This window comes from Nomascus leucogenys, chromosome 5 (genome assembly GCF_006542625.1).
Source record: "Nomascus leucogenys isolate Asia chromosome 5, Asia_NLE_v1, whole genome shotgun sequence".
NCBI lineage: Eukaryota > Metazoa > Chordata > Mammalia > Primates > Hylobatidae > Nomascus > Nomascus leucogenys.
In genome coordinates, this window is record NC_044385.1 from 35,959,727 (window position 1) to 35,976,488 (window position 16,762).

Genomic DNA, 16,762 nt, shown 5'->3' on the forward strand with positions numbered 1-16,762 from the left:
AATGGCTATTTTCTTGATTCAGTGCTATTTCTGGCATCGTGTGCTACGATGTGAATTTTTGCTTTTGTCACAGGCCTGGGATTCCTCAGGTCACAAAAGGTGACCAGCAGCCTCTACTCAAATCATTTTAGTGTTTGTTCCTGAACAAGCCGTGTTCACTAGAACATGAACACTTAAACCAATTGCACATCCAGGACTCTGGCACTTGGTGTTAGTTTGCTGTTGTTTCCACATAGGCGAACACTACCTATTTTGGAAGGCCACAAAGTAAAACATTTTTTTTTTTCCTTTTTAAAAATCAGTCGGGCAAAAGTTTTTCCCTACATTCTACTGTCTGATGAGATTGGAGAGCAGCAAGAACTTGCTGTCAGCAGTCATTTTACAAAAACAGCTCAGGAGGTGGGTGGCACCTACACCATGTTGTGGTGATTGTTCCTGTCAATAATGTCCACAGGTGAAAGGATTTCCTTCCGGATAGCAGGGGCAGGCAGGGAGAGCGTCGTCTTAGTCTTGAAGAGGTCAGACACGAAGAAAACCTAGAAGCACAAATCAGAGATTGAAGTCAGTAACTGATATCGGGGGTCTGGGTACAGAGGGAAAAGGAAGGTCAGAGGAGTGCAGACTTCAGGAAAAGGGGCCCCAAATCATAACTCTTTGAATAGGGAAGGACAACAGAGATCATATCGTCAAGGCTTATAGTACAGATAGGGAAACTGAGACCCGGGAAAAGGCAGTGACATGTCCCAGGTTGCACAACACTGGTTCAGTAGAATCCACTTCTAAGGACTCTCAGTCCAGTGCCCATATCTGCAACCCATACTTCCTTATTTCTCAAGGCAAACGAACAGCAATGAAAGATAAGTTCCTAAACAAAGGAAGCAGGTCATAATTAGTTATAGTCATTAATTGACACTACTTTCCCTTTCCTCACAAAGGAATCCAGGGTGTAACCGAAAAAGATCAGCCAACATGAACTCCTATCAGCAAGAGCTGAAGTCAGGCAGTGGTGACTACTTTTTCCTGAAAACTTAGTGATATCAACCATTTGATGGGGGTCAAGAAACCAGGTTCTCGTTGCTGAGAAAGTTGGCAACTAACGTGGAGGAACGGTTAATGACAAATCTCCTATCACTTATTCCCAGCGTGCTTTTTCCTCCTGGGGATGTGACCTCACTGAGTCTGAACAATACTTGAGAAACATTTATTGAATGCCACTTGCAAAGGTGTGAGGATGGCACAGGCATAGTTCCTGCCTCAATGAGCTTATGATGAAAGATTCAAGGGCTTGATGAGCTACTGGAGTAAGAAAAATTTATGCTATGTATTAGATGGCAAAATAAACACACAGACATCCATTTGAGCCCTTTAGCAACAGGAGTGTTTACTAAGTAACCATAAGTGGCAGCTATCAGTCATGTAATTTAATAGGAAACACTTGGCTGGGTTTCAAAATAGCGACTAAAACACTATCAAAGTTCCTATATCCAACAGCTTTCTGCATTGATGAGTCTTTGTCCTGCAGATGGTAACGTGCTCACTACTAATGACAGCACTGTGGCTTCACTCTGGCCACACTATAGGCAAGAAAATGAAGTTCCTAATAAGATTTTACCAAAACTAAGGCTCTAGCGATCCAGGGCCTGGCCACAGTAGGGACTTGAATTATTTGTTAAATTCATTTTCACAATGTCCCTTCTGTAGCAACACAGCAATCAAGAAAGTGCTATAAAAATCACAGCAAGAAATTGGTGATGCTGGTTACCTCAAGAGAAGGGAACTGGGTGGCTAGAAGGCAAAGGTGAAACAGACGTTTACTGGTCACTGTAAAACCTGTTGTACCTTTTGAATTTTGTACCCATTATGTATATTACCTACCAAAACATATAATAAGTATTATTTTGTTGTTAAAAAAAAATAAAGCTAGGCTATTTCTATGCTACTACAAGAAAATGAAATATTAGCCAAGAAGTATAACATCTTAATACATTCACAGTTTGAGTGCTATTGGATGTACCGCTTTGCAAGAGAAAATATTAAGTCTTTTCTCCCTTTCTTTTGTCAGGAGGTTTGAACAGTGAAAACCACGGTACCAAAAGATTTGTCTCCTAGTCAGAGTCAAACTTGAAGATCAGGAAAGAAAAGATCTGTGCACAACCTGCCAGTAGGCTCTAGGCTCCCCTGCCAGAAAATTCTTTGTAGTTGGTTTAGGAAACTGTTTTCAAGTGTCCCCAGTATAAGGAAACAGACTCGATTAGAGTTCAATGTGAAGATAATTAAACTTTTCAGCTCTTCTCCACCCCAGCCCCAGCCCCACATTTTCCCTTATCTCCCCCAGTGGCCTTACTTCTTTTTGTACTAAAATGATGTTATCATCTGAGAGGTGCAGACAACAATGTCCTCATCTGTAGCTCAAAATTATCCTCCCCTTTATCCTTCACTTTGTCTCAAAGGAAAAGGTTTTGATCAATGCCTCCCCATCACTACTTTTTTTTTTTTTTTAAGACAGAGTCTCACTCTGTCACCCAGGCTGGAGTGCAGTGGCACGATCTCAGCTCACTGCAACCTCTGCCACCCAGGTTCAAGCGATTCTCCTGCCTCAGCCTCCTGAGTAGCTGGGAGTACAGGCACGTGCCACTGTGCCTGGCTAATTTTTATATTTTTAGTAGAGACGGGGTTTCACCATGCTGACCAGGCTGGTCTCGAACTCCTGACCTTGTGATCCGCCTGCCTCAGCCTTCCAAAGAACTGGGATTACAGGCGTGAGCCACCGTGCCTGGCCCATCACTACTTTTAACTTCAATTAGTCCAGCTTAGCAGCTAGATTCATGAAAATAAGTCGTACAGGCCTAATTTCTTAGAGCTTTCTCCCAGAATCATCCCATTTGCCAAGAGCAAATATAGCTGGGGACAGCTCCCCTGTCCCCCGCGAACACCTTCCCCTTCAAGATCTTGAACGATCTACCACCTCAATCTACTGGCTTATCTCCCAATCTAATTTTCTGAGCTCATAGTCACTACATCTTAGGGTTTCCATTTCCTAACTGCAGGTTAAGAATCATATGAAGACTAAAAGCAATAATAATTTGAGAAGATCTAAACGGGTGACTGTTACATAGTTCAATAGAAGGCGTTCTGTTCTCTAATGATCTGGATACCAAAGTAATTACTGGACCCAGAGAAAGCCATGCTCTCCCATGTGTCCAAAACTATTCTTATCGACCTTCCTTCCTAGATGGGAGGCTTCTTGAAGATGGAATCTTATCCCTAATCACCCTGAATCACCCAAAGCACTTAGCTTTGAGCCCTGTACACAACGAGGGCTTAATAAATGTTTGTCATTGAATTTCAAAAATTCTCACTACTTACTAGAAAGCAAGCACTCTGGCCTTGGACTTTATTGACAATACAACTCCTACAGACTTGAGGGGGAACCACATACTCGAATACTGCCTGCACGGAGCCAAGCGGTGATGTGAAAAGTTGAGTCAGGTCCAGCAGAATCCCACTTTAAGCTGTATTTCACTTTCAGCATAACTTGAGGTTACACAAACACTTTTTTTTGGGATCATGAAACATAATACTGTCAAGACTGAAACAAGGTTCAGTCTTCCTAATAGGTGAACAGCAGAACACAAAAAGATCTAGTAAAAGTAAAAGCTTCTTGGCTTGGAGAAGTTCCATTTCCTACAGAAGATGATCTCCACCCAGAAAGAAAACCCAGGGGCCCAGGCTGGGAAGGGTCTATACAAATTAAGTAGCTGTCTTAGGTCTATGGGATAAACCCACTCCCAGCCCACAATCCTACTCCACAGATCTCTGCTGTGCAAAAGGACACATTGGGCAATAAATACACTTCCAGCAAACAGGAAGAACTATATCCTAAGCACCAAGAAGAGATCTAAGTTACAACGTGCAGAACATTCTGTTTCTCCAATTCTTTGAATTTTATAAATTACTCTTTTTTTGGAAAATGAATGAATGCAATCAATAAATACTTATTGGATTCCTGCTATGTGTTAAACTCCAAAAATATGAAGATGAATATACATAAGACAGTCTCTTACCCTCCAGGAGTTTATAGGCCAATGAGTTAGAGAGCCAGGTAAACAGATGACCACAATACAGCATATTAAGGATTATGATGGAGGGAAGCAAGGGTGTTGAGGAAGCACAGAGAATGTGGCATTTAACCCAGACTGAAGGGGAGTGGGAAGCAGGCCTTAGAAGGCTTCTCCTAAAGGTTGTCTATTTGATCTTAGCTTTGAAGGATAAGGAGGAGTTAACCAGGCAGTGAATGCTAGGATGTTATAGGCAAAGGGAGTAGTATGTGCAAAGGCATAGGAGAAAGGGAGTACAGCACATCCGGGAGCTGCAGGAAGCTCAGTATATCTAAGGCGGAGCAGTCAAAGAGGCTGGAGAGGAGAGGACTAGATATTGAAAAGCCTCTTGGGACATGTTAAAAGTTCAGATCTCATTCTTTTGGCTCTAGGAATCATTGTCAAGGTGAAAGCGGGGAAGCAACAAGTTGGAAAGACCTGCATTAAGATCATGTTGGAGGTCAGATGCAATGGCTCACGCCTAAAATCCCAGCACTTTGGGAGGCCGAGGCGGGTGGATCATCTGAGGTCAGGAGTTCGAGACCAGCCTGGCCAACATGGTGAAACCCCCTCTCTACAAAAGTACAAAAATTAGGTGGGCATGATGGTGGGTGCCTATAATCCCAGCTACTCGGGAGGCTGAGGCGGAAGAATCACTTGAACCTGGGAGGCAGAGGTTTCAGTGAGCCAAGATGGTGCCATCGTGCTCCAGCCTGGGCAAGACAGCGAGACTCTGTCTCAGACAAAAAAAAAAAAAAAGAAAAAAATCATGTTGGTAACTAAAATGGAGATGGAGTCAAAAAGCATGCAGTGAGCCTGGAGGCAGGGATTACAGAGTCTAGGAGAGGATGAGTCCTGAAGAACACCTATACAGTAAAGACAAAGAAGAGATGGATTTTGAAATGTTGAGGACAGGACTGCAGCTGGTAGAGGTGATATGTTTGGGGTGGGTATCTGTGCGAGGGAGGCAATGTTTTTCTTTCTAGTTCTGTTTTCAACTCTAGAAATCTTTGCACTTATTCCCATAAAAACTCTTAAAATTTCAGTAACTATGCTAGGAAAGAAATATGTATATAACTCTGCTTTCCTCTGCCTGTGACATTGTCTTGGGGGAGTGATTGCCCCCCACGCCAGTGGCATGTAGTACTGTATAGTGTTGTACCACCATCACTTTTATCTAATTCCAAGACATTTCATTACCTCAAAATAAAACTCCATAAACTTTAAGCAGTCATGTCCCATTCCCTTCTCTCCCCAGCTCCTGGTAACAATCAATCTGCTTTCTGTTTCTATGGATTTATCTATGGGGAAGTGATTCTGATCTCCTCCTGAGTCAAAAGGAGTAAACTGTTCTGTGATCCTAGGGTGGAATATGATCTAATTTACCCAAGCACTGTGGAAAATGTAGCCCCTTCCTTCAAGAGCAAGAGTACACACAAACAAGACAACTCCAAGCTGGAAGAACCCCATTCACCGTGATGAAGAGATTAAAAAAAAAAAAAAAAAAAAAAAAAAAAAAAAAAAACTAGAAAAAGAAAAAAAGAGAGAGGGGGAAAAAAAAGACTGGTTGAGACCATGAATGAACACGTGAAATCTGACACATTCTAGCTGGATGTAGAGGCAATATGCTGATGGGAGTTTTCTATAGGACAAACAGAATCTGCTCTCAAAGTTCTTACAATTTCTAGGGCTATCTTTGGCCAAGAGTTGGCACACTCAAAGAGGAAGATGCTTCCAGTGTCTTACTGCCAGCATTCACACTCCGGAAATGTCAACCTCCCAGGGAGCACACACAGTCCAGCCCTGCTGGGGTGCTGCCTGCCTAGAGGTCACCAAGAACCAAGTACACCAGAAATAAGAAGTCTGGTAGGTAGCCAGGTTCCTCCTTTCATGGCTAGGAATGGCTGAATCAGCAAATTTTAAGGGTCATTTTGTTAACTTTGTTAAGGGCAGATTATGACAATAAAATTATCCTTTAAATGTTCCTAGAGCCCCTGAGTGTAAGTGAACTCCTTGAAAATAGGAATCCCATCCTTACATAACACATTGAGCTAAAATGCTAGCAAAGGGTAGATAACTACAAAAGCAAAAGAATTTTAGAATCTTAGAACCTCAAGAAAACTGAGCATCATCTATTCTGGTATTTCTTAAAGTGTTGTCCTCAAACCATCTGTTTCAGAATCACCTGGGAGCTTCCTGAAATAGCAGATTCCTGGGCCCATCTAAAACCTATTGAGAATCTGGAATCTGCATTTTATCAAACACTACAGTTATTTGTTATGTTGTTGTTTGGAATCTGCATTTAAGAGTACAGTTAAAAGAGCCATTAGTGGACAATCTGTAGAGATGAACAGATGGGCTCAAATCCTAGATCTGCCACTGCATGGCTGTGTGTCTTAGACAATCTACACTGGGCACAACATTACCTTTCTTGAACCACCCTTCTCTTCTCTCTTTAGTACCCATATTGAACTTTTAATAACCTTCCATATTAGCGTTAGGCCATAGGCTTTGATACGTGACGCTTTAAATGCTGTGTCATATTTCCCCTTCTAGACTGAGCTACTCAAGGGCATGGACTGTGTTGAGTCATCCCTGTTCTCAGAATTCAAAAATCGTAGCTCTTAATAGAGCTCCACCATGTGAGTGTAAAGACCATGACTGTTGCTCCTTTTGCATGCATTCCCATGTGCTTTGGCCCTAGGATTTCCTTTTAGCTTTCTGGTCTACCACACTGAACAATCTCATGGATTAAGGAAGGAATAACTCTCTTTGGAGGAGAAAGCCTTGGGACCTGGCTCACCCTCATGCCCTAAGTACAGTAAGTGCTATCTAAAGAAAAGCCATCTTTGGCAGCCTTGTTTTTTAACTAGATGGGATTATCTAACTGCAATCATTATTTTTTGACCTCAATAAAGGGCTTTCAGCGGCTTTGGGCACTAGGAATTTGTGAGCATTTCTGTTGAGTGACTTCCTAGTATATCTGTGAGGGAAAATGATGAGGTGGAAAAGAGTGTGACACTGGAAATCAGTCCCAAAATTTCTACTGGTGTGTGATCCAAACTGTCACACTTGTCTTGAATTTATACAAGATTAAAAGGTTTTATAGTTGTAGATGATGGGTCTGCCCTGTATTTGTGTGCAAATGTTATTTTTAAAATCCACCAGCTGGGCGCGGCGGCTCACACCTGTAATCCCAGAACTTCAGGAGGCCGAGGTGGGCAGATCACTTGAGGTGGGGAGTTCGAGACCAGCCTGACCAACATGGAGAAACCCCGTCTCTACTAAAAATACAAAAATTAGCTGGGCGTGATGGCATGCACCTGTAATCCCAGCTACTTGAGAGGCTGAGGCAGGAGAATCACTTGAACCTGGGAGATGGAGGTTGTGGTGAGCTGAGATTGTGCCACTGCACTCCAGCCTGGGCAACAAGAGTGAAACTCCATCTCAAAAAATAAATAAATAAATAAAAATAAAAAAAATTCCACCTACCTGTGGTTCCTGTAAGGCTTACATGGAATATATGTGAAAACACTTTGTAGCTATGAAGAACTACTCATTCATTCATTCATTCATTCATTTATTTTGAGACAGAGTCTCGCTCTGTCGCTCAGGCTGGAGTGCAGTGCGTGATCTCCACTCACTGCAGCCTCCACCTCCCCAGTCCAAGCATTCTTGTGCCTCAGCCTCCGAGTAGCTGGGATTATAGGTGTGCACCACCACGCCTGGCCAATTTTTGTATTTTTTTTAGTAGAGACAGGATGTTGGCCGGCCTGGTCTTGAACTTCTGAAGTCAAGTGATCCGCCCACCTTGGCCTCCTAAAGCGCTGGGATTACAGGTGTAAGCCACTATGCATCCAGCCTTATGAAGGACTATTCAAATCATCACTGCTATTGAGGAATGTGAAGGAAATTAGTCCCACAAAACGAACAAAGAGCATTTAGAGGAGCAAAGAAAGTTGAAAGCAATTTTGCGGAGCATGCTGCTGTGTGCCTGTGGTCCCAGCTAGTCAGGAAGTTGAAGTGGGAGGATGGCTTGAGCCCAAGAGTTTAAGGCCAGCCTGGGCAACAGAGCAAGACCCGCCCCTGCCCTTTAAAGAAAGTTGTGGGCAATACTGATGGAGAATAGGAACCTTCCAGGAAAATATTCATAGGCTATTAGGGAGGGTGTCTGGTAAGGAGTACCCAGGGGACTGACAGCTCTGTCTATGGGGTGCTAAATGCAGTAGGAGCTGGAACTTGGGAACATAGTACCCAAAGATGACCAAGGCTCAACAAAGTCAGGGGACCCCATTCCTAGAAACCATCCAATTTTGAAGCTGAAAGGGAGAAGGAGGCTACTATTCACTGAGGTCACCTCTCCCCATTATCCCACAAGTTTCGTTGTTCTGCATTTCTAGGGTCACAAAACATACCATGTTCTCACCCATCTCCATGTCTTTGTGCTATTCCTTCTGAATGGAATTCCCTTCCTTATCTTTTGTATCTTACAGCAAATGACTATTCATTTTTAAAGAATTACCTACTCTAAAAATTCTTTCTAATCTTCCAACACCCTCAAGAAGAATTAATCACCCCTTCTCTTGTGACCCCACTGTCCTCAGTAGCGTATCCCATCCCAGCAGCTGTGCCCTTCTATCATACTTGTCTGTTTACATGTCTATTCCTACTAGATAATTCTCAAGCCATTAGCAAGCTACAAAATCAACTAACTAGGTGGTCACCACCAGCATTTTTGAAGGTTAATAGAAAATATTAGAATTTCTCACACAGTAAAGGCAAGTCTTATTTTGTGAAATATTTGTTTTAGTTATGTGTGGGTGCCTCTATTGGGTTATGATATAAAGTGTATTTCTTATTATAGATGGTGGTCAAGTCTTGGAAAGCTACTGCACTAGTTAAGCTCTTTAGGGACCAACTCCTTTTAGCTCTGAATCTTTAAACAAAGCATAGTACTTAATGACAATTCACAATCAATATGTTGCATGTGCCAAGCATGATGCATCTTTAATTCTCTGAATCCTCAATCCAGAAATCATGTTAGGTATTATCATCTCAACCTCACGGGATTGGAAAAGGTGGCTGACAGGTGAAGTGACTTGCCCTGACAGCCTACCTAGCAAGTGGCAGGAATATAACTTCCCTCTCTGAGCCTCTGCTTCATCAGCTCATCCATCTTAGCAGGGGAACAAGAAAGTTTTAGAAGTACAGTTGATTCTTGAATAACATGAGCTTGAACTGCATGGGTCCACTTATACACAAATTTTCTTCTGCTTCTGCCAACCCTGAGACAGCAAGACCAACCCCTCCTCTTCTTCCTCTTGAGCCTACTCAACATGGAAACAACCAGCATGAAGACTTTTATGGTGATCACTTCCACCTAATGTATAGTAAATATATTTCCTCTTCCTTATAATTTTCTTGATAACATTTTCTTTTCTCTAGCTTACTTTATTGTAAGAATACTGTATATAATACATAAAACATACAAAATATGTGTTAATTGACTGTTTATGTTATCAGTAAGGCTTCCAGTCAACAGTAGGCTGTTAGTAGTTTTAAGTTTTGAGGGAGTCAAAAGTTCTATTTGGACTTTTTATTGTGCTGGAGGTCGGAACCTCTAGTCCCCATGTTGTTCAAGGTCAACTGTATTTTGAACAGTTGTAGAGCACTACAAAGATACTGTCATTATCTATTAGCGGCCAAAGTTTATTTCTTTGCTTCCTTCTCTCTCCTACATCCACGTTTCTGCCTGCCTAAGAGTGGGGGCCAGCAGTGGCAAGATCACATTACCTCAAGGTCGCATTACTGGGCAAAGAGCTCAACTTTTGCAGGGCCAGAAGAGGTTTGGGAGCTCATTTCATCCACTCCCCTGTGCCCAGGCAGCACTGGAGTAAATCAGAAGGGAATAGATGGGACTCTCTCCTGTTAGAGAAGGAAGAGGCCTTGCAAATTCATGGCCAAGCATGCTTGGAATTTACTGTTTAGCCCTTTAGATGGAATCAAGAAACTGGGGATTTGGTTCCTACTCTGCTACTATGTGTCCTTGGGTGTGTCCTGGCCTCTCCCTGCACTGCAGTTTCCTTTTGCAGGGGTTGTCATCACTGAACTCTTCTTCACACCGGCATTCTTGCTGGTGTCTTTTCCCAAGGTCACCTCACTGGGGCAGAGACAAAGAATGCCCTCGCCCTTCCCTACATCTGGAGGAAGATAGCAGCACACAAAAGAGCAACGGCAAGCGGAGCCACACCCCCGGGAAGAGGAAAACCAGGAAAGACTCTGCTGTGTATTTACGAAATCCATGAGCAGCTGCTTCCTCTGCTGAACCCACAGCAATGGCAGCCGGGCCCTCCCCTGACCCCTCCCAGGGGCCCCTAATTTGCCATCTGTTGGAGGGTCAGGGAGGAGGTGACCAGATATGCAAGTTGTCACCAGACAGGAAATGAACTGATGTCTGTTCCTTCGTCCTAGTCCCTGGGTGAGCCCAACTGTAAAGTTCACATCTTTGGTAGGGGTGACTTAGTGAGTGTGTAGGCAGGAGGGGGCTGGGAGAGTCAATATGAGCCTGTGTTTTTTTTTTTTTATTCATCTGTCTGTTTATGTGTGTCTGCGGTTCTGAGTACGATTGGGTCTGCCCATGCACCTCATGGTCTATCTGGGCTGTGGCTCTCTCCTTTGTCCTGTGTATCTCTGTCCAGATCTCTGAAGGTGTGCAGGCAGGCCTATCTGACCCTAAGTGCTTGTGTCTTTGTGTTGAGTTCATGTCACTGTATAGGTTTTCTGTCTGTGCTGGCTTCCATTGTCTTCCCTTTCTGGAAAGCATTCAATTAGTAAGCAATGGAGGAGGAAACCGGACTTCCATTTGACATGTGATTTTTGTCTAGACAAGGCTGCCTGCTATGACAGGATCTACCCTCAACAGACCCAGGTAAAAGTTCTCGGCTGTCATGCCTGTTGCCCAAGGCTCTGCAGTTATGGAACCAGCATTCTAGGGTTAATGTACTGTACCTCAGTCAGTTACTACAAAGTCAGTTGTGCCATAGAATGTCTGTGCACAAAGGTCATGGAGCTACAAGGCCTCCAGCTTCAATTCACAGGTGAGGAAACTAGGCCCAGAAGGGAAGTGTCTGGCCTGAAGCCACAAGCTAATTCATCATCCACCATTTACCCAATGCTGATGAAGCACCTATTGTGTCAGCTACTGTACTATGCATGGAGAATAAATAATCAGAAGGTTAAGCCATGGATTCTGCTATTAAGGCACCCACAATCTAGCTGAAGAGACAGACATATGAGCAGGCCGTGAGTAGATGAGGCCTAAAGCCATGGCTGGAAGAAAGTGCAAAAGGCCATGGGGGACTGGAAGGAAGTGAGACAATACTGTCTCTAGGACTGGGGAAGTTGTGGAAAGCTGAACAATGTCCCCCAAAGACGCCCACATCCTAAGTCCCAGAAGCAATGAATGATGCTACATGATAAAATGAGATTAAGTTAAGATCTTGAGAAGGAGAGATCATCCTGGGTTATCAAGGTGGTCCCAGCATCTGTAAAAGAGGGAGGCAAAAGGACAAAAGTAACAGAAGAAGGTGTGACAATGGATGCAAAGGCCAGAGAAAGTGTATGTGTGTGTGAGAGAGAGAGGGAGAAGTGAAGATTCTATGCGCTAGCTTTGAAAGTGGAGAATGGGGCCATGAGCCAACGAACTCAAGTAGCTCCAGAAAGCTAGAAAAAGTAAGAAAACAGATCTCCCCTTAGATCCTCTAGATGGAATGTGTTCTACCTTGATTTTAGCTCAGTGAGACCCTTTTCCAACTCCTAACTTCCAGAACCGTACGAAAATAAACTTGCATTCTTTTAAGCCACTAAATTTGTGGTAATTGGTTACAGCAGCAAGAGGCAACTAATACAGAAGTTTTCATCAGAGATGAGGTGGAACTGGAACTGTGTTCCATCAAAGGGAACAGCTATCTAATATAGAAACTCAGGTGTTGGAAAATATTGAAATGTTTGACATGCCAGGAGGTGAAGGGGTGGAGAGATGAGAGGAGGGCTGCCAAAGCCTGGGTCTTGGAGTGCCAGCTCTGTGTCAGGCTGTCTGGGGTCAACTCCAGCTTTGCTACCTTCTCTCTGAGTGCTTGGGCTCTCAGCAAATGTCAGTGAAGATTACATCTCAATTAACAGGGAGTCCGTAGAGGCTTGGCTCAGGAGGTTATCTGGCAGACTGGAAAATGGATTCTGTGTTTCTTGGCACCTCAAGTGGTGGCCTTTGTGCCATACGTGCTGCTTTTTTATCGATCCTCTTAACCTCAGGCGATGTCTCTGTGTTTCAAAAACCATTCAATACAGCCATAGTCGTGAGTAAGAAGAGAACTTGGTCCTTCCTGGGATTCCCTGGGACAGTGGCCCTGATTCGTGGGTAAAAGTTCTGTCATGTGGCACAGAGCAGAGGCCACAGACTCCTGCCTGGCACGTGACAGCTACATTGCATAACCCTGATAAACCCTGATAAAGCTGCAAAACCCATGAGGCAGATGCCCGTCATTCTCCTCACAGTTCCCTCTCCCGGGCACCTGGTGTCTTCATCACATGGTCTCCGGTTCCCTACACCTCCTCACAGATCTACCCATCTCTGCTCAATCCAGGGTCCTGAGCTTTGCTTCTGTCTCCCTCACAATCAAACCCAGGACAACAGAATCCTGGGAGCTTACGACTGGAAAAGACACTACCTTCTTTCCTCCCAGCTGAACATTTCCACACTTTTATTCTGAGTAGCCACAGCTTCCAGGCACTTCCCTGTCCTGGCCTCTCAGATGGCTTCAATGAAATGAATCTCTCAGTGCTGCGATTCCAAGCCATTCTGGACCATGAGGTCCCACTGAGCACAAGGCTGGGTGTCAGGCATTTGGAGAAAAATGATAAGTAAGATTGAGTTCCTGTTCTTGCATGTTCACAGGTGAGTGAGTGAAAGGCAGGGAAAGAGATTTATCACCCCTTTCCAAACCATCTTTACATTGTAAATCAGGCTTTCAAACTCAAAGCAATAATTGGATCCACCCAAAGGGTTAGGAAGGACTCTGTGACACAATTAAACGATACTCTTTAAGCAGCTAATTATGGAGCTTCTGTTTCGGGTTAACTGCAGGGCCTTCAGCTTCAGGGACCCCCTCTCCTTGCAGAGTGCAGAGGGTATAGCTTTGAGTCCATGAGAATCGCGGTGCAGCTGTCTATTAGCTCTCTAACCCTGGATGACTTAAGTTACCTCTCTGAGCCTAGTTACTTCTGTAAAATGGCTGTAGTAGAATGGCTTAATGTGGCTAAAAGAAGACAGTGGGCAGCTGGGCACAGTGGCGCACACCTGTAAACCCAGCACTTTGGGAGGCTGAGGCGGGCAGATCACCTGAGGTCAGGAGTTCAAGACCAGCCTGGCCAACACGGTGAAACCCCATCTCTACAAAAATACAAAAATTAGCCAGGCATGATGGTGGATGCCTGTAATCCCAGCTACTTGGGAGGCTGAGGCGGAAGAACCTAGGAGGCAGAGGTTGCAGTGAGCCGAGATCGTGCCATTGCACTCCAGCCTGGGTGACAGAGTGAGACTCTCAAAAAAAAAAAGGAAGACAATGGGTAAAGTATCAGAATGATACTACCAGCAGAGAGTAGGTGCTTTGTAAACGCTAGGATCAAATTCCTATACTGTGCTACAGTCAGCGAGAGCCAAACAGGACACAAGTCAGAACCCTCATTTCACTTCTTGGAAATAAGCCATAGTCCTCCCGAACACTCTGTCTAATTGCTTATAGCCCATGTTTTAGGATATAAAAGAGAGGAAGGCTAGTAAGGATCCCCCAACCTTTTAATTTTTTTAATTGGGGGTGCAGGGGACTCCAATTAGGGCAGTGGCGCCAAGAAGGAACCACAACAGCAGACCCCTGCGGGCTGTCCTCCTGCTGAGAGCAAAGCTCAGAAGGGCACAGTCAGCAAAGGGTTACCCTTCAGTGCAAACACCCATCCCCCACTGTCACCTCACATTAAAGGGCCAGGCACCAGAGAACAAGCGGGTCAGTGACAGCTGCTCTCATTAACGGTTTGCTCCCCCAGTTTCTCTCCCTTCTGGTCTTTACTTAGAAAAAAGAAAAATAAAGCAAGGGAGAAAGCCATTAAAACAGCCAGTCCAGTAGGCTGGGATTCCCATGTCAAAGGCTGCAGGCAGTTCACACACTGCTTTCTTTGTGGCGCCCACTCTGATTGCTGCAACTCCTTCTGCCTCTTCTTGACCCCTGCACATGGAGTCAGGTGCTTCCCTGCCTGCTGAAACCCCCTATACATGGAATTATGACAGCCCCCATGGCACTGAGCTCCTGTGCTTGGCCTGGCTGTGAGAGGAGCAAGAATGGAATTTCCTTGGGAGGGCTGAGCCTTATTTATTCCTATACCTTCAAGAAATACTCCCTACAGTGTTCTCAAGAAAGGTTTTTTTTTTTTCTTTTTTTTTGAGACGGAGTCTCGCTCTGTTGCCCAGGCTGGAGTGCAGTGGCGCAATCTCGGCTCACTGCAAGCTCTGCCTCCCGGGTTCACGCCATTCTCCTGCCTCAGCTTCTCCGAGTAGCTGGGACTACAGGCGCCCGCCACCACGCCCGGCTAATTTTTTGTATTTTTAGTAGAGACGGGGTTTCACCGTGGTCTCGATCTCCTGACCTCGTGATCCGCCCGCCTCGGCCTCCCAAAGTGCTGGGATTACCAGTGTGAGCCACCGCGCCCGGCCTCAAGAAAGGTTAGATCAACTCATTGATTCTGGCTTTTTGCTTGTTAGGCACACAACATTTGCTTATTCTGAGCTAGAATCCCCAAGAGGCCTTGATAAGACAGGAAGAGTAACATATATGTTACACATGGTCCCTGCCCCCAAGAACGTACAGCCTAAAGGAAGACACCCATCGACAATTTCAATCCAGAGTGTTAAGTGCTATTACAGAGGAGCTGGGGAGAGGCTGCATAGGGAGACATGAGCCTGCAACCAGGCTCAGAAACCAGGAAAGGATAAGAAGCTGGTTTAGATCTCTCTATTGTTCATAATTCTTACTGTGAATGAGCAAGGATAATACTAACAACAATACAACCTACATGTGTGGTGCTTCAATATCCAGCCGTTATTGTATTCTGGGATTCCTGCTGGGCTGGGGTGAGCTCCCCTCAGTAGGGCCCAGGAAGTCACAATTTCAAAGTAAGTGCTCAGTCATGTTTGCTGAATAAGCCCCTCAAAGCTCTTAGCAGGCAGGAAAAGCAGCGCCTACAGATGGAGGCTCAGAGAAGTGCAATGCCTTCTCCCACCTTCACCGGGAGTCAGAGATGAAGTATGTGAAAAGGTAACCCGTTCATTTGGGGCAAATCAGTATGTGGTCCATCCCCAGTTATCCCTAGGAAGTCTGTGACTCAATGTGCAAGGCCCTCAGGCGGAGAGAGGGCTCAGCCTTCAGATAACCTCCTCTTCTCCAATGAACTCTGAGTTTAGGGTCTGTCTGAGTCACTCCCAAGGTCACAGAGAGAAGAGGAGGCATTTTCCAAGAAGCCAAGAAGTCCCATTGTGTACTGTGTCCACCAAAAAGCATGTGAGCACTCGAGTCAGGAGACTTAGATCTTGCTACTAGGTCAACAGACTTAGCATGACACTAAGCATGACCTGCTGACACATGACCTTCGGTAAGTTTCTTCCCTAAATTTCCTCATCTATAACATGAGCAAGTTGGACAATATCTCAGCTCCCTTCCAATTGCAAAATTCTACAAGCCCAAACCCTCTGTATTTACAGAGAAGATTTACAGACCCTATCAGATCAAAACTCACAGGCTGGGAAGAAGCAGGAATTATTCTCATTTTATTGAAGGAGTCCTAAGGCCTAAGGCCAGGTGACTCTTCAGACACCAAGCAGAGAACAGGAACGAGGGCTCTCTAGCTTTAGTCACTGAGCTGGAAACATTTAATAAGCAACAGTCCAGGGCTCCACTTGCATACCGAGGACAAGATGCTACTTACTATGCAGCAGGCCACCAAGGCTCCTTGAGCAAATCCTGCCAGCACATCACTGGGATGGTGCTTGTGGTCTGATACGCGGGACAGTCCCGTGTAGAAGGCCATCATGATCAAGGTGAACTGCAGGAGGGGCCGGAGCAGGCGGGCTCCTCGCCAAGTGAAGCGGGCCTGCAGGTATAGCTGGAGAAAGGAGACAAAAGGAACAGACATTAAGTGACTCCCTACTCACATGCACTATAACCCCAGGTGACACACACTACATTTCTACGAACAGGGACCATCTGGACCTTGGGTGGCATGTTGTAGATAGAGCAATTTGAACATGACCTCAAGCCAGTTATTTAAATGCTGAGCCTGGCTAGGCGCGGTGGCTCACGCCTGTAATCCCAGCACTTTGTGGGGCTGAGGTGGGCAGATCACCTGAGGTCAGGAGTTTGAGACTAGTCTGGCCAACATAGTGAAACCTCATCTGTAATGAAAACACAAAAATTATCCAGGTGTGGTGGCGTGTGCCTATAGTCCCAGCTACTCAGGAGGCTGAGGCAGGAAAATCACTTGAACCCAGGAGGAGGAGGTTGCAGTGAGCCGAGATCGCACCACTGCACTTCGGTCTGGGCAACAGAGTGAAACTCTGCCTC

General features: G+C 45.0%; 1 protein-coding gene across 1 annotated transcript in view; it reads right to left on the minus strand.

Annotated features, from left to right (window-relative positions):
* Window positions 1-288: 288 nt before the first annotated feature.
* Window positions 289-16,762, minus strand: part of PLPP3 (phospholipid phosphatase 3) — an 83,466-nt gene continuing 66,992 nt past the window's right edge. Inside the window, exons 5-6 of the mRNA XM_030812900.1 lie at window positions 16,128-16,304; window positions 289-536 (exon numbers count right to left, since the gene is read on the minus strand). Of these exons, the coding sequence (XP_030668760.1) occupies window positions 411-536; window positions 16,128-16,304 (303 nt within the window). The 3' untranslated portion in view covers window positions 289-410. The remainder of the gene's footprint in view (window positions 537-16,127; window positions 16,305-16,762) is intronic.